The 17,688-nt window shown below is 39.6% G+C and overlaps 1 protein-coding gene across 2 annotated transcripts in view; it reads right to left on the bottom strand.

The window, feature by feature from the left end:
* The window catches only part of dock8 (dedicator of cytokinesis 8), a 62,879-nt gene that overhangs the window by 12,483 nt on the left and 32,708 nt on the right, over positions 1–17,688 (bottom strand). For both annotated transcript variants that reach the window (XM_078250942.1, XM_078250943.1), the window contains 25 exons: positions 17,547–17,683; positions 17,159–17,252; positions 16,139–16,301; positions 15,129–15,246; positions 14,650–14,720; positions 14,281–14,425; positions 13,863–13,964; positions 13,621–13,716; positions 13,094–13,328; positions 12,343–12,507; positions 12,027–12,202; positions 11,404–11,496; positions 9,956–10,051; positions 9,169–9,318; positions 8,841–8,954; positions 8,489–8,644; positions 7,921–8,060; positions 7,457–7,620; positions 6,494–6,645; positions 4,634–4,816; positions 4,315–4,441; positions 3,685–3,772; positions 3,463–3,559; positions 2,738–2,872; positions 2,330–2,482 (listed from right to left, as the gene is read on the bottom strand). In XM_078250942.1, coding sequence (XP_078107068.1) covers positions 2,330–2,482; positions 2,738–2,872; positions 3,463–3,559; positions 3,685–3,772; positions 4,315–4,441; positions 4,634–4,816; positions 6,494–6,645; positions 7,457–7,620; positions 7,921–8,060; positions 8,489–8,644; positions 8,841–8,954; positions 9,169–9,318; positions 9,956–10,051; positions 11,404–11,496; positions 12,027–12,202; positions 12,343–12,507; positions 13,094–13,328; positions 13,621–13,716; positions 13,863–13,964; positions 14,281–14,425; positions 14,650–14,720; positions 15,129–15,246; positions 16,139–16,301; positions 17,159–17,252; positions 17,547–17,683 — 3,350 coding nt within the window. The remainder of the gene's footprint in view (positions 1–2,329; positions 2,483–2,737; positions 2,873–3,462; positions 3,560–3,684; positions 3,773–4,314; positions 4,442–4,633; positions 4,817–6,493; positions 6,646–7,456; positions 7,621–7,920; positions 8,061–8,488; positions 8,645–8,840; positions 8,955–9,168; positions 9,319–9,955; positions 10,052–11,403; positions 11,497–12,026; positions 12,203–12,342; positions 12,508–13,093; positions 13,329–13,620; positions 13,717–13,862; positions 13,965–14,280; positions 14,426–14,649; positions 14,721–15,128; positions 15,247–16,138; positions 16,302–17,158; positions 17,253–17,546; positions 17,684–17,688) is intronic.

Here is a 17,688-nt window from a genome sequence, read left to right as displayed (position 1 = left end):
TAGCAAGGCTGAATTGTATTTGAATATGGATTTCTGCAGACTCCCAAATTAAAATTTCTTTTGATGCCTCCCCTGAAAGCTATATAATTTATTTATTTTTATATATATATATATATATATATATATATATGACTTGGAATATATATATTCAATGGCTAGACAAGACACACTAACACATAACAGACAAATGCAGCTTGCAAGAATACTAACATTCCTTCTTCTGGCTGACTACATTTTCCCTCGAAATTACTTAGAGCCATTACAGGCCATTATGTTTGTTGGTCAGTTCCAAAGTACCATATGTGCTTCAAATTTCATGATAGTCTTTAAAAATGGCCCATAAAATACATTATGATAATAATAATAATACTTTTTATTCTTATGGCCCAATATAACACTGTTGTAGGCAACAGGCATAACATACACACAGATATTACTACTGCTTTTCCTTATTCTACTACTACTACTACTACTACTACTACTACTACTCTCAATCAGTTGTTGTCTTATCCTAATATTAGTAAATAAATGCATATCAGTAAGGTAGCAGAACATACCTGTGATGACTCTTGCTAAAAACATCAATACATCCAAACAAAAGTTTGTATCATATATGGAATAAAAACAGTGTCATGAGTGTCAAAGCCTTTATGTCAGTATGTGTATACATAAAAGATAGAAAAACCCATCTGCATACTTCACTGTATGGAACAAAATTTCCAAATCTTTTCCAAGTCATGCAATATGGTGTCTTTGGAAACACTTTGCTTTTGCCATGCTCATTTTAATTATCACCATTTGACAGCATACACAATAAGAAAGCTGCAACAGATGTTATTATGCAATTGAAAAAGGATAAAAAGCAATACTAACATTGCTAAGCTGTATTGCTGTTCTCTCTTTTTGTTTGTCCCTTGCCCCCCTCCGTTTCCATGTTTCTCCATCCTTCACACTACCTGTCCAAGATAACAGGCCTGACAAACACCCCTCCATCCTCTGCAGCGAGGACTGTGTGCATGTGTGAGAGTGAGTGTGCTCGTGTATCTGGGAAGTCCCATCTATCTCCAGCATGACCAGCTAAGCGGGAAATGATCTCCCATTAGCAGAGACATAATCACCCATGGATCATCTCTACGGCCCCATTCTGTTCAACTGAGCATGGAGCCAGAGCCTAACCACCCATCACTGCCCCTGGTAACTCTGTGTGTGTGTGTGTGTGTGTGTGTGTGTGTGTGTGTGTGTGTGTGTGTGTGTGTGTGTGTGTGTGTGTGTGTGTGTGTGTGTGTGTGTGTGTGTGTGTGTGTGTGTGTGTTTAGCGATTTGTTCCATTTCTGAAAAAAAGCCTGGTATTTTCTCTATTTATTACAACAATCTAAAAGGAGAGTAAAATATGGACAGAGGAAAAAAAGTGTTTGTGACAGACAGATGAAGGGATGAAAACATAAACAAAGGAAGAAGCGGAGGGTAAGTTCTGTATGAATGAGTCATATGGCTGCTACACTAATTCAGATCACAGCTCCCTCTGTATACACCACATAAACAAACATAGGCTATGAAACACAGATGGGAAATACTCTTTAAACTGTACTGTTTGTGTGAGTGTATGTACATTTCATTAAAGTGTACAGACTGTAAACACACAGAAATATCGACTGCAACAGCAGTTATCGAACTAGCAGAGAAAATGAAAGAAGATACCTTCCTTCCTTCAGATATGTCTCTTTTTTATTTCCCTCCATTCACCTCTGGCACAAACACTCCTCTATCTCTATCGTGATTTCCTCCTTTCCACCCCTTTCACACTTTCTCCTTGCCCTTAAAGCACATATACTTACACATTCACACATATTATGTACTGAAACACACACACATACACACACATTCACAGAGGTCTGGCTGTCATTAGTTAAAGAGGGGTAGGAACATGGGAAGGCAGACAGTGACATATCTCTCTGCTCTCTACTCAAGAGACACATCCTTCAGCAGAAACTTTCTGCGGCACGCTCAAAATAGACACGGAAAAGACATTAAAGCCGAGCGGGAGAGGAAAAGTGGAGAAGATAGGCTAAGATGTGTGTGACACCCCGCTTCTATGTGTGTTCATGAGAACATGTATCATATGCAATTCTGAACTCATACGTGCACTTAAATTAAATTTGATCTGATGTAAATGCAATTTCTTCTGCAAGCTCAGATGTTAAATAAGGTTTTATCTGACAGGAAGGTAACACACGACTGACATTTGCTTTGTGTGTTTCTATGTGTGTGTGCATCCTTACAACCCACTGGAAAATATACACAGGATCATCTTTTGTGTGTGTGTCCTTACACTGGCATTGCTGTAGCTGTATCTCATGATGAGGTAAAGGGTGGCACAAGCCTGGCTCCTGTTCTCATCGACAGGGCTGCTGCAGTACTGAAGCACCTTCTGGCACAGGTCCGCACACTGCTCTGCCTCTTCCTCAAACAACAGGTCCCCAAACTGCACAAGCATACAGAGAAATGAAACCAGGTATACACAGACACATGCACGCATATATACATAAATAATGGCTTGTATCAGCAGTCTGCCACCCCAACAAGCAAATAAGAACATTAAACTTAGACACAGATAGTGTTTCATGTAAACACACCAACACACACACCTCCTCTTGAATTCAACCAAGCGCGCGCACACACACACACACACACACACACACACACACACACACACACACATAGGCCATACTAAAAGTACCTTAACAACAAGAGCTCTGAGTGTGCTGAAGGTGTGAGAGAGGAAAGTGGTACTCTGGTTGCAGGTGAGAGAGTGAAGTAACACCTTTAATACCCCACCAACCATGCTGTCCTTACACTCAGACAATGGCACTGCCTGGACAGGAGAAATGAAAACATTACCAAATCGTATGAGACAAACAGCTGTGGTTACACTGGGAAGCACAAGTGAACTTCACAACAGAGGTTCAATATTCAGTCTTACCAGATATGTTTCAAGCTAAGACTGAAAGACTGTGCCACATGTGTGCTCAACTCATTTGTTATGGCCGTTATGTCATCCACAGCGATTTAAAAAAACTTTATATGCAACCTGTTTTTTACTGTTTTATGGTCATTCACTAAGTGACACCACACTCTGGTTTGGACAGTCTTAATGTTTTCAAGCCGTTCTCAAGAAAACTGATCAGGGTTTACTCAATACCTAATCAGTAACTTTGTTAGTATTTCAATTATGCATACAAATTAACAGATTTTTAATAGGGCTAGCTGATGAAAGATAATCTCTTGTTGACTCTCTGATCCCTCTGCAAATGTAAAATATTGAGAAAACCATACAATATAGGGCAATCTAATACCAAATGCCAAATTGCCAATGGACTCCCTTTACATTTTTCATGTGTTTATCTTCTGTAGATAGTGTACAGTGTTGAGATATTGCATGGGTGCACGTTAGAGTGTTCTGACCTGTACAATGGTTTCCAGCAGGTCCAGCACTATAAGGTTAGTCTCTGTGGCTAAGTTTCCACTGATCAGAGCCTCTTGGTCTAACTCTGCTTTAGTCCTGATGGAACATCGTAAGAGTAAGACAGAGGTTTAGAGAGGAGAGGAAAGGAAAGCACAACAAGAAAGGCAGAGAAACAGACTGAGAAATTAAGAAAGCAAGCAGACATGCAAGGTATAACCTACTTATCCTGTCTGTCGTTGGTCTGTCTCCACTGAGTGAGGTCTTTCCTCCATCGTAGGTTCTCTCTCTGACCAATAGTCCTATCCATTCCTGTTAGGGATTTAAAAGCAGCTAATCATTTCAAGAAAACAGCTGGTAAGAAAACGATCATGCATGTTTACTTGAATTATATACTAAACTGTATCATAGGAATCAATGAATTAACATTGTTTTATGGCAAAATGTGTATTGCTGTGCAACAATTAAATTAGATGAGTTGTGTAAAAACAAATGCAATTTTTTTTTTTTCAAAACAATTTGAGCTGTATTTTATTTTCACAATAACCAAACATTTACTTGGTCTCCTTATACACCAGGGTACATCCATATTTGAAATGCTGCTTAAAAAATAGCAGACATAAGTGACTGACTAACATGCTAACCTAAGCATAGAGTGTGTGACATGAAATTGGTTCTTACAGTTACTTGCTGGCCGCACATTTATAAAATATTGATAACATTCTGAAAAGTGTTCACTAGTTTTGGAGGTAGTTCCAGTTCAAAACTTTGAAATATTGCAGAAAATGCAGATCTAAATTTGACAGAAAAGCAATTCCAATAGGTATTCCTTATAGTGCAAGGAGATAAATTACCTCCAACTCGTTTCATCATCTCCCCACGGGCTCCCATTCCTCTCAGCAGGGCTTCCTCCAGCTGCAGCTTGGCCTGCTGAGATTTCTGTAGGGCCTGAGTGCTCACTTTGTCACCGCTCTGCTTACCCTATAAACACATATTCACCAGGTATAAAAAAAGTGCATACAGTTTTAATATTTTGTAGTAGATACTTATCCTTAAGTTCTGTATGATAAATAAATACATGTCATCCCTGATGCAAAGTTTCCATCTGTATTTATATAAACATAATAATTTAAATGACTGCTGCAAAACAAGTCGATAAATGAGCAAACTGACCCCATACTCAAAACAGGACACACAGATAGTGAGGAGCTCCAGCAGCTTGTTGAGCAGCGAGGGAGGCATTTCTACAGTCCAGCGCTGAATCAGACTCCTATCCGCGTTCTTCATCACCCACAGGAAACACACCAACAGGTGGCGACTGGTGTCTGCTGCCAGGGTGGCTACAGATTTACCTTGCTAGGAAGAGGAGAGGAGAGAGACAGACATAGTATGATACAGTATAATGTAGCGCTCACTGAAGACAAAGAGCACCGGCACTTACTCAGAAACATACACACAAATGTCCATACATGCATCTGCTGTATGTACACCCAGATCGAGAAATTAGCTACCACAAAAGAAATAAAAGTGATGCAACGGGATTCCACTGTGTTCAGAGGTTAAAAAAATAATAATTCTGTGTAAACTTATCTTTAAATGGTTTTTAAAGCTATAGTGCGTAGTTTCTGTCACCCCCATGAGGAATTCTAAGTAATGACAACAACACTGTCGGCGCGTCCACATGATACAGCCTTCCGTGATGGCGCACGTGCCCCCCACCCCTCCTCCACGGAGTTGCTAGTATGCAAGGTGGGCACTGAGGATTAAAAAAACATGATGGACTCTTCAGAAGAGGTAATTCTCTTCACTCGAATTTCTGCGAGGGAAAGTCACCGGATGACACAATCTTCTGAACATAGCCATACTGAGAAATACAGAGAGAGTTGTGTGGAGCTGATAGTCTTAATTAGCTTTGTAGCAACTCCTTTGGCAATGGCTTGAATGTAAGGGACGTTCATTAATATCAAAAAGTTACGCACTAAAACTTTAATGTATATTATCGCATAACCGATCAGTCAGGGAAATGCTTTGATCCAAAATGCTTGCAGCACAACAAATTCATATATTTTTATTATACTGTAGCTGACCCTGACTAAGAAACACATCCATAACACTGTCAGTGGTGGTCTCCTGCTCTACCCGTTGAATCATACATATCATACAGTGTATAACAAGTGTATCAAACAAACTAACAGTATATCATTCACAAGCTTCTCTTGACCACAAACATGGCTGGAAACTTCTTTCCACACTGGCTTTAGTGAAGTATGGTTCTCTTCCCCATCTTAATAGGCGTTAAATCTACTGCAGATTAATTTACCTTCATTCGTGTGATGATGAATCGCTACTATAGAGGGCTACTGCTACTTCACTGTGTGGCAGCTTTGATAAATGTAGCTATTAACCTCCTAGTGCTCTAGGTGTCCCACCTAGAACCTGGTTTCCAGGTCTCTGTTACACAGCGGAACTGAGTGAAGCTCACCAGAACCAACGTCAAATATTTGTAGCACATGATCAAAAACATCACTTGTTTATTTGAAAATATGCTCCATGTGAAAACACATTTCTGTTGCTAACACTGTTTGAAGAGAAACTGCCTGAAAATGTTTGGATTAGTGATGGATACCAGGCCGATGACTCAGTTGTGTGAAAATCAGTTTTTCCACAACAGTATTTCATGTAACAACATACAAGGGACTGATTCATCTCTTGGAAAGAAGCAGAGAAAGAGAGAGAGGATGGCAGCGTTTAGTTTTAGTGCCTGTGTTGTTGCTGTAGCTACACTTGATGGATGTGTTTGTCAGAGAGGACGGCCCTTTTCACTTATGATGGCAATGCCTTCCCATAAACCATCTTCCGCAGTGTGTGTGTGTGTGTGTGGCTCTGACAGCTAATCAATCTACCTTAGTGCAGCTCACCTGTTGGGAGGCAGAATACTCACATACAATCGCACTTTTGAACTTTGAAAAATAATAAAAAGCATACTACAATCAGTTCTCTTCTCAACGTTAAGAAATTATTTTAGCATTTTACCATGGATGCCATGGAAACGAGAACATTCCGTCCCAGCGTGTTGAAGGGGTTGCCTGCAATCGCCATGGCAACAGACTGATTGATGGGTGGGACATTTTCAAGGTCATCCTCAGGTACGCCCGTCTTGTTTTTCCCGCCGCGCGTGTCAGAAACTACGGAGACAAACACGGGTCAAATATGCTTAGAAGAGAGGACTGGAGCTTACATGATTAAATAACAGTCCCTTCTGTGCACCACTTTTGACACTACTGAGTTTTTTTTTACAGGTGAAATAGACTTAGGAATTAAACACTAACACATACTTGATGAACTACTACATACCACACAATACATAACAAATAGATATAGTTAAGAAACTGGTAGATGAAATAAAACTTGATTAAAGTCACAAAATAGTGGGTATGATACATTGATAATTAGAGGAAACTGATAAACTGAGTTCTTCAGGGGGAATGGTCCATTCCATCCATGGTTTCTATAGTGTAATACAATAGGCTTCTCTAAGAGGCAGCAAGTAGACTGTATCACCAACTCTTAAGGGCGGGTGAGTTTGTGCACAACTATGCGCACAATATTGTGGTCTTTGGGGTGGCAGTAGCTCAGTCCGTAGGGATTTGGGTTGTGAATCAGATAGTCGCTGGTTCAAGTCCCCCGTACAGACCAAAGTACAGAGTGTGGACTAGTAGCTGGAGAGATTCCAGGTCATCTCCTGTGCAATGCCAAGGTGCACTTGAGTAAGGCACCCAACCCAACCCCCCCCAGCCTGTCCAGCAGTCGCAGCCTACACACTCTGACATCTCTCCATTTGCATGTAAAAGGACCTGTGTGTGTGTATTTCAGGCCTGTGTGTGATTTGTTCTATGCAAGACAAGACATTGATCTTATAGATCAACAAGGACTTCAAGTGCATGTAATTGAATGAGCGTGTATGCTCTCAGAGCGCTTGTGTGTATGTGTATATACCAGTGAAGTCCAGATAGTTGGTGGAGTCAATGATAATCCCCACCAGAGAGAGGTAGAGAGCAGCCACCTTGGCTCTGACCTCAGGTTTAATACAGCGATGGTCGAGATCATGGGAACACAGCAGGCTGTAGATGGCATTGATGGCCTTTCTCTGGACCTTTCCCCTGTGAACACACATAAAAGCTTTATTGATTCCACCAATGACATTACAAGTATACAGGATTCAAGTACTTACAGAGGTTATACACATATTTTGGCATATTTGGTTGTTGTTTCATTTATTAGAACGTGTCCATATCAAAGCAATTATTCAGAATATGTGTGAGCAAATATGCATGTTTGCAAGTCTGAGATTGACTTTCATTTGTGCCATGAAAGAAAATGGATATAACTGTGGATAGAATAGCTTTGTAATAACAAGGTAATGAGGAGGTAACAACTTAAAGGTGTCTATGTTTGCATACCCCTCTGATTCCATGTCTAGGGCAGCACTGAGCTCTGTAAGCAGCAGACCGGTGAGGTAGTGCTTCTGCTTGAATTCCTGAGAAAGCTCAAACAGCCCCAAGATCCTCTGCTGCTCCTGGAAACTACATGAGCTGGAACTCTGAATGTAGAGATGAAATGAAGGTGTGACAGACACAATGAGAGGCACAGGAACAGAATAAGGGTAAGATTAATTTAATGCAAAGGTACTTTTCAAAACAGCTCTTTTTAAACTGAATCCCATCTAATCTCATCTCCTCTACTCTATCTAATGACTCCCCAAACTCCACTTTTTAATTATCCTTAGCACTTCTTGTATTTGTATTTTCCTAGATGTTTTCTCTTAAATGGCAAGTGTAAAACCATACGGCACCAAACATTTACACTGCTCACTTATTGCAGCTGTGATGATAAACCGAGGGGTCTAAGGATAGAGACAAAGTGCTTCCTTTAGGGCTGTATAAATGAACTTGACTTGCTATTATTGTATTTACTGTCAATGATGAAACACCTGAATGCCTGCAAGTTTTGACTGACAAGTGGGCAGACCTGTGAGGAGATAGATGGACATGGTGAGGCAGGAGCGGAGGCAGGACTGCTGAAGAAGAGGCTCAGGTTGAGGTAGTGCTCGTGACTGCACAGGATCCGCAGAAACTCCAGACGCATGCTGATCAATGTTGGCATTGACACACACTTAGCTGACATCTACAAGGGAAATAGAGCAACAACAACAAAAAGCAATCAATACATGATAATACTTAAAAACATAGAGAGACAGTGAAAATAAAATGTCTTGGAAACAGTCTCATCTTCTTTCAGAATCAAAATAAAATAGTTCCCATTGACTGAATTCATGTATTTAAAGACACATAGTTTTGGTTTGTAATTAGTGTTAAACTACCTGGTTGCAGTAGTTTTTCACCAGCTGAAAGACAAATCCTCGATCCATGAGAGACAGCAGGTCGTAGAGGAAGAAGGCCAGGCTGATGTTGATTTTCTCTGCTTGCTCTACTTCCTAAAAAAACAACAATCCACAAAAAGCAATCAGTAAGCTGCACTGAGTGGCTCTTGCCAAGCATCTAGCTGTGAAAGCTGAGCTTTCGATAGCACAGAGGCAAATATAATTAGCAATTTTAACTCCCTGTTGTTTGGAGAACACTTTAATTTAAATTTGTGTTTATTGTCGTCATCATCATCATCATCATCATCATCATCATCATATTCCCTACCTTTTGTTGTTTGACAAGGATGGTCCCAATCTCAGCTGTAACCACAGAGACAATGGTGGTGATGTCATCTTTAAATCGGTCAGAGAAGTGGTTTCTCCGAGGGACACTGTGCTTGTCGAGATGAGACACATGCTGAGCCATGCTTTTCACCTGTTTGAGCAATTACACATCAGCACACACGTAACAAATGTGAATCATCAGATGTAAACAAATAGAGGGAAAGCCATTGAAATCCATGTTAATTGAAAGCAAAAGTAATGAATGTGCATGTAAATCAATAATTTGTCAAGTAACCTGACAGATGAAAAGCTGATTGGACAAAAAACGGTGATCTGATAATAAATGAGCAGCGTTTCATGATTTATCATCACCTCCTAACCTCATTTTTCATTCAAATTAAAAAGGAGCCTTTTATTAATTTTAGTGAGCATTCTCTCGTGAAGTTATTGAAGGATGAGAGATAAATACGTGAAATGAAGTGAAGGGATGGGAGTGAATGTGAGTGATGATACACTTCCAAAACTCCCAAAGAGTGATGAATTGTGAAGCGGCTCGATAAGTTACAGACTACAGGGATTTCAAAATGCCCTTTTGTTCACCACATAATAAAACCATAATTTATCTTTTATGGTGTGTGGCCATGAGGTCATGTATTGTTGTGTGCGAGTCATTTTTATAACTTAATCCATTTATCATTAACACCCTAAGCAGTCCTTACTTTTTGTCTTAGAGCTAAGTGTAAATCAAAGAACCATGCTCTGTAAATTCACAGAAAAAGCACACTGACCAGCAGCTCAAAGAAGAACCAGGCATATTTGTATGCATTCTCTCTGCAGACCCCGGTGCTGACGACCATCTGCAGGGCCAACTCCTCATGAAACTGCTGCAAGAGAGAAAATACACAAACTGTGGTGAAAAACAGTCTCCATTTGGTAGCTAATGGAATAAAGCATATTTTCTTTAATAGAGCACCTGCAAGTATTACAATGAATATCAATATGAATTTATTTGCAATACTAGCCAAGACTTATTCTGCGCAATTGGAAGAATGCAAACAAGCCACAACTCACGGAATGGACTAAACTTATGACAGAGACTGCTTCCTTTGAATACTATATAGTGTCAGTGTTGAATAGCTAGATTGAACAATGGCAAAGGGACATTTTGCCAGGTATGGGATCACTTCCTCTTATATACTGTAGTAAAGGCCTATTGCAATAAAAAGGTGTTTGAGGAAATTATAGAGCTGATTCAATTACAAGAGGTGCTGTTTTAAGGGTAAATGTTTTTGACTGTCTTTGTTACTGAGGTTTAGTTGTTTAGGGTTTTTCTTTTTCTTTTTGTTCTTTGTGTGTGTTGTTGTTCTTGGATGTTGTAAAACGAATATTGTATGAAGACTATCTGATTGAATGTGTATTAAAAGATGTTAATAAATACTTAACTGACAAAAAAGAAATACTGGCTGAGCTTTGAACAAGAAAAAAAACCCCCAAAAACCACAATACCGAGTTCTCAATGTCACACTCCCACCCTGTGGTAACCAGAGGGAACTGGTGGCGGAAAGCTCTTCGTATTAAACTGTGCAGTGGAGGATGTCTAAAGTCTGAGTACTGTTAAATGCATGCATAATCTAAACAGTAAGAAGTAGAATTCTGAGAAATCTCTAAGACAAGAATGTTTTTCTAATGTCCTTCAATGATTACTAATATAAATTAAACATAACCAGGTTAATGTTGTGTGTCCACATATGAATATAAACGAAAATTGTTTAAGCAATACAGGTTAAATCCATCCTGAAATAGAATATATTATCATATTATTCTACAACCACAAAATACTTAATTAGACGAAATATACTGATGACCTTCTCAAACATCTAGTATTAAGATCACAACCAGTTCTCTGCTACAACTCTGCTATATTGGACTACAGCACAGACGTTTTATGCTTTATTAATAGCTACATTAGAGGATAAACTCACTAAGGGATAAACTGACTGATGCTTCATGTCATGGCATTCTTTGCCTCCATCCTGTTCAGTTAATCATATTGGGATACCTCACTGTGCATTAATGCTAAAATATTATGAATGAGTCTTAGTTGGATATTTGTAGAATACATCAATTATTATCTAAGAATTTCTAATTAATATGCAAATGTCTATAAAAGGTGCTCCAAACTTTAATCAGGAACCTGCAGCGTAATATCTCACATACCATGATGGGAGCTTTTTACCTTTCTGTTGGAGGGCCTGGTGCTTCCTGCGGAGTTCTGGTAGTTGTTTAAATCCACAATTGTGGACATGCGACTGCCTGGGTTGTTGTGGCCCTGGAGACAGAAACACACAGGTTCCATTACATTGAACGTGATGGATGCATTCATTAGAGTGGGCATCTAGTGGCCTATTAGAATACCTAATGTACTGTGGGGTTGAGTAGCAAATGACTGTGTAGCAAATGTGTATGTGTAAGCATGCTGGGATATGTACATACTGTGTGTGTGTGTGTGTGTGTGTGTGTGTGTGTGTGTGTGTGTGTGTGTGTGTGTGTGTGTGTGTGTGTGTGTGTGTGTGTGATGTATAAAACCACACATTGGCCTGGTGAAATATGGAATTTCAGCAACAATTTGGGAAACTTTTGCAAAGGTGTATATCACACACTTTTTTAAAATCAATGCCAATTTCCCTCTAAGTGTACATGGATATTATGTAGCAGTCTCCTTCAGGAGTTAGGGACTTCATAAACTGAGATGTATTTATGTGACACTTAAACTTTTTTTTAATTCAATGCAAATGAAGATTTGGTAAGGTGGGGTGACTGCTCTTACAGAGAGATTTTGTTTGGGGAAACCCTCTGTACCTTGGCAGAGAGGATGTTTTTGACCTCATCATCATCAGCAGAGGCGGGTGGAGCAGGGATGTCAGGGTTGCTGCTGCTGCGGATTCTGGATTGGAGAAGCATAGAGCCGACTGCGGATGCTGTAGCCCGACCCATGGTGCTGTAACGGCTCTCTGCCGATGGTATACTACATGAATCTGAACACAGGTCCATGAACACACAAAAAAGACCAATTCTTAATTCATAAAATAATCCACGCAAATACAATCAAAAGGAAAAATGACAATCAGAAGGAATAGTAAGCAAATTCATACTTCATAAAATGTTGTGTCAGTACCTGCATTCGGCATGTCTCGAGGGGGATCAGGCAGGCGAAACACCCAGTAAAGGTAGGTCGCCAACAGGCTGTTCCTACCCTGCTGGTCCCTGATCAGCTCCTGACTGTTATGAAGACTGTTGACAATAGACACCACTGATTCGAAGGCTATCTGAGCCAGGTTGGCTGTAGGACACAGACATAAACATGCAAGCAAAAATGTTAGAGCTATAATATCAATTACCGAATGAGATAGAATATTATCATGACAAATAAAACGCTATCATTCCTTGGTCTTAAAAACTGAATGATTAGTTGATTACTCTAGTAGCTAATCAACAGAAAACTTGTGATTAAATCGAGAAGATTTTAACAGTTAATTTTCTTGCTCTCAATCATTCACATTTTCAGTCTGCAAATTTGTACCACAGTGGTGTGTAATTAGGGCTGTAAATAACTCCTATTGTAATTATTGATTAATCTGTTGTTATTGAGTCAGTAAAATGTCTCAGAAGTTTCCAGAGCCCACGGTGAAATCTTCAAATGTCTTGTTTGGTCCGACCAACAGTAAGAAACCCAATGTTCAGTGATACATATAGAAGCTGGAGCAAGGAGATGTTTGACATCCTTGCTTCTCAAATAAGCATTTGATTAATACAAAAAAACTCAGCAGCATGTGTAACAATTAGGAATTTCCCAAAATGTGTGAGGTGCCACTGCTCTGCAGCAACAGTGACTTCACTCAGTTGTTTGAGTCAAGTTAACTCCTCACCGGTCTGGCCAGCGATAACCATGGGTTGCATGATGAGGGTGAAGAGTTTATCCAGCACCAGATGGAGGAAGAGGACCAGAGGCTCTAAACGAGAGGAAGACAGGGAGATGATGCTGAGCTTCAGCTCATGCTCCAGCTTGTTTTCTGGAATCTTCTCCTCCCTGACCCGCAGCGGGAATGTAGCTCCTCCCTCCAGGGCATGGCAGAGGGTGAAGAAACGCTCCAGGTGGTTGTCCTGGTACAGAAAAAAAAGAGATGATTTGTTAAAGTGTGGTACTGGGAAAAGCAAAGAGATAAGAAGTGACAAAGGAACAATGAAAGAGACAGACAGAGAAACAAGTGTAACAAGACAGGGTGCATGTAATGCTGCAGGGTAGATGTCTTACTACAGCAGAGCGGACACTTGTTGTGTTACCTGTGTGCACATTGATGTTTAGACTACGTATGTGCATAACAGACTAAAAGAAAGGGTAAGCAAAAAAAGACCTGTTATTGTGTTTGTGTTTGTGTGTGCATGCACTACTCACCTGTGTGTGTACAGATGACACAGCCTGGACCTCGAGGTTGAAAAGTCCTTTGTGACTTTCCATCCACTTGACCGGAGGGTTCTGAGGAGGAAGTTTCTATACAACAAAGATACAGGAACGATAACTGTGTGTCTTCCATGTCTGTGTTCAGTCTTTAATATAATAGAGCCTTCTAAGAATATTTTTTGATTCTTTGCATAGATATATATATATATATATATATATATAATAGATGTGTATACCTCAGGCGTGTGCAGGGAATAGTTGACAGGTAGTCGATCCAAGACGATGGGCAGACAGAACTGACCAGTCTGCAGTCGGTCATTATTCACTATGGGCAGCCACTAGATGAAAAGTTAACAATACATTTGTAACTTTAACGTTCTACAAACTGTAGTCAGTTTAGAAAAAAAGAAAATGTATTATTTAATTATTATTACACTAATTAATATGCATTTGTTGTTTTATCAATGGGTTTACTTACAAATATTATTTTTTTGCTTCTGTGTTTTAAGAAAAGTCTCCAGCTATGTAATCCAGAATGTCTAGGATGTAATTAGGCACAGCAGTGTTTCGAAGGTAAATGCTAATATTAGCATGCTAGCACTTTCTGTGTGTGCATTTAGAAATATGGTAGGGTAGAAAAGGATAAAATCTCACAGAGTATCCAATGAGCGTCTCACAGCTGCCGCTTTGGTTCTGTTTCTGCTGGCAGCTGATGTGGTAGAAGGTGAAGAGCAAGTGATGTCTCTCTGTCAGACGCGCTGGAAGAGCCATCTTCACTTCCTCATAGAAGTCTGGGGACCTGAAGATAGAAAAATAGGGAGTAACAAAGGAAGCCACACAGTGGAAAAGAGGGATGGGTGAAGACAAGGATGGAGGGGGAGAAATGAGAAAACAGGGGAAACCACAAGCCAGTGTGCGAGAGAGAGTCAGGAAGAGACAATAAGACAGAGTTACTCAGACTGTTCATATAAAAGAAATAAGCTATCACAAACAGTATAATGTAACTAAATAATGTGTACTTGCTTGTTATGATAGGTAACAGGGGTGTAGACTTCCTGTAAAAACTCAGGGCCACTTGATTTCCCAAAAATTACCTGAGAATGGACAGAGGGGAGAAACACAAGTTGAAAGGTACAAGATAAACTTCAGATAAACCACTGAATACATTTGCACAAAAGGAGGACTGTGGATTTTGTTCCCAATCGCTTACATTGAAAGCACATGAGGAGGGGATCTCGTAATGCTAAGTATGAAAAGGAGGAATAATTACAGCAAGCAGAACCTTTTACTGTTCATATGGACACCTGACTATTTTTTTTTATAACTGACTTGATGAAATGTGAAGCTATCCTTTAACTTCAGTGCATGTATTTATTAACATAATAATTAAATTACGCAATGCACACACTTCCAGGAGCAAATCTAGTGGAATTATCAGGACAAATCAATTTTACTGTTATAATAGTGCTGTGAGATCACAGATTAAAAACAGCAGCACTTACTGGCAGAGAGCAGGTTGGTTCCTCTCCGCTCATAAACTGTATTTTGATGGTGATGTTTCTTGCTGATGTAAGCCTGTTGACAAAGTTCAGCCTTTGGGGGTAGACATAGAGCAGGTTCCTACGTTGACATAGGGAGAGAATGAGGAGACTTCCTGTTTAATTATTATGAAACATGGAAAACCCTTCTATAAATAAAACGAAGCAGTTCAATTATACATCACTAGATGGCACTATCTGTGCAGCAACATCTTAGTCATGTAGTGGTAAGGTGACAGTCATGTCCCAGAAAAGTCCATGAAATAAAAGTCATTTACTGTGACCTGTGGTTTTAATACAATACTGTAGTCTGTCTTGAAACCTGGAATACAGGAAACTACCACAGATTCCACTGAACAAATGCTTGTGAGGAGGGGACTTGTTCACACATGATGTTACTAATGTGTCTATTGCCATTTTGGAATGGAGTGTGGATTTAAACCTCTCCTCACACAGGCTGCCTCTTTATTGTTGCCACTACGAGGCAAATTGACAGGTAGCGGGGATGGAAAGGCCTAAAAATAGGCACTAAACTTAAAAGAGCAAAGCGGTGTGTGAGTACAGCATGACTGTTCTTGTTGCCTCTGGCCTTTCAGAGTTATATACTGTCTGTGAGAGGAAACAAACATGTTTACGCCTCAAGCTATGAATCATTTGTCACTTGTTCACTTGTTTGTATTTCATCTTGTTGAGGTGAAGGTTTTGTATAAGCAGTTTCCCTTTACTCTGACAATCTTCTTGATAGACTCACAAAAAATATATTCACAACATTTTGATTAGAAACAATTTAAGAAAATCTTATTTCCAGCCTTCCATTGCGTTTAATTGCTCTAGACGAATTATATATATATATATATATACATACATATACATACATACATACACACACACACACACACACACACACACATATATTGTATATATAGGAGATGTAAGAGGAGTGTTTGATCATTCGGTTATATATTTTAACCCACCTGTAAACATTGTGAGGGACATAAACCTCACTGGATGGGAACTCCAGCACCTCTTTGATTGGCCGAATGTTCTTCTCAGCTACAGGTATCAGAGGGATGAGCTCAGTGGACAAACTTCCCAGTGGCATTTCATGGACTGGAGACATGTCCAGTTTAATGGAACCTGGAAGACACAAAATAAGTCAAATTCAAAGATCAGTGACTTGCATATACAGTATGCTGCATATATCAAATTATATCATATCATGTCATTTGAATTCTTTGCATAATCAATACACAAACACACTTATAGAAAGCAAACCAAAGTTTAAAGGAACAGTTTTATATTCTGTGGAAATACGTGTATGTGCTTTCTTGCCGAAAATAAGTTAAGAATATCAATACCAGTCTCATGTCGGTCCGTTAAGTATTAAGCTACAGGCAGCAGCCAGTTAGCTGAGCTTAGCATAAGGAGCAGAAATGAGGGGAAACAGCTAGCCTGGCTCTGTCCGAAGGTAACAAAATCCGCCTGCCAGCGCCTCTTAAACTCCCTGATTAACACTTAATATTTTGTTTGTTTAATTTGTATAAAAACTAGAGGCTACAAACACCATTTTGTGGTTTATGAGCGTTATGTGCTGGGATATATCTTGGCCAGGCGCTGTAACATCCTGGAGTAAATGCTTGTTGCCTGGCAACATCATGGTGATGATGACAAGTTACTGAGAGCCAAGAAATTGTCCGGCACATAACCTCCTGTAAAACCCCAACATATCGTTTTCACACTTTGTTTATTGTACAGATTGTACAAAGTATTTGTCCAGTCTTTGTGCTAGGCTAAGCTAACCGGCTGCTGGCTATAGCTTCATATGTAACAAACGGACATGAGAGTGGTATCCATCTTCCAGTATCCAATTCTCTGCAAGAAAGAAAATTAACTATTAGTATAAACAATATGAACATTCCCTATAAGGTAGAACTATTCCCTCAATAAATAAAATAAAATCTGAGTGAGTGTTTAGATGTGATGAGAGAGATCACCTTGTATTGTCTTGACTCTCCTCTGTGGGGTGGAGGTTTTCTTGATCTCAGACAAGAACTTGAGCAAATCCTCATCACTCAAACGATCTCCCTCCTGACACACACACACGCAAGTTAAGAATATAATAGTTAGTTAATATAATGTTAGATTAAAAAACACATTAAATTGCAGCCTTTAAAGATTGAAAATATAGATGGTTTTAACAGTGAAGTCAAGGCTTTATGGTAGAAACATAGATCAGGTAGAACCTGATGGAATGGTATGTTTGATCAAATAATGGGCTGTAATCATAAGGCCAGGCTGTAATCACAAGCGTGTCTGTCTGTTACACTGTATCATGTATCTCAAGGAAATAGTAGTCTCTTTGTGTTTGGGTGGCTGTCTGACCTGTTTGAAAATGGTGCTGATAGTAATAGTAGCAGGTTTGAAGGCCGACACGTTACAAAACTGATCATCAATGGTATTGTAACGTTCAGAATTCCTCCTGGGAAGCTGTGCCTTCCGGTCAATGCTGCTGGATTTACCTGGA

This window comes from Sander vitreus, chromosome 5 (genome assembly GCF_031162955.1).
Source record: "Sander vitreus isolate 19-12246 chromosome 5, sanVit1, whole genome shotgun sequence".
NCBI classification, from domain to species: Eukaryota; Metazoa; Chordata; class Actinopteri; order Perciformes; family Percidae; genus Sander; species Sander vitreus.
The sequence above is the reverse complement of the archived record's forward strand: the minus strand, read 5'-3'. Positions and strand labels throughout refer to the sequence as shown.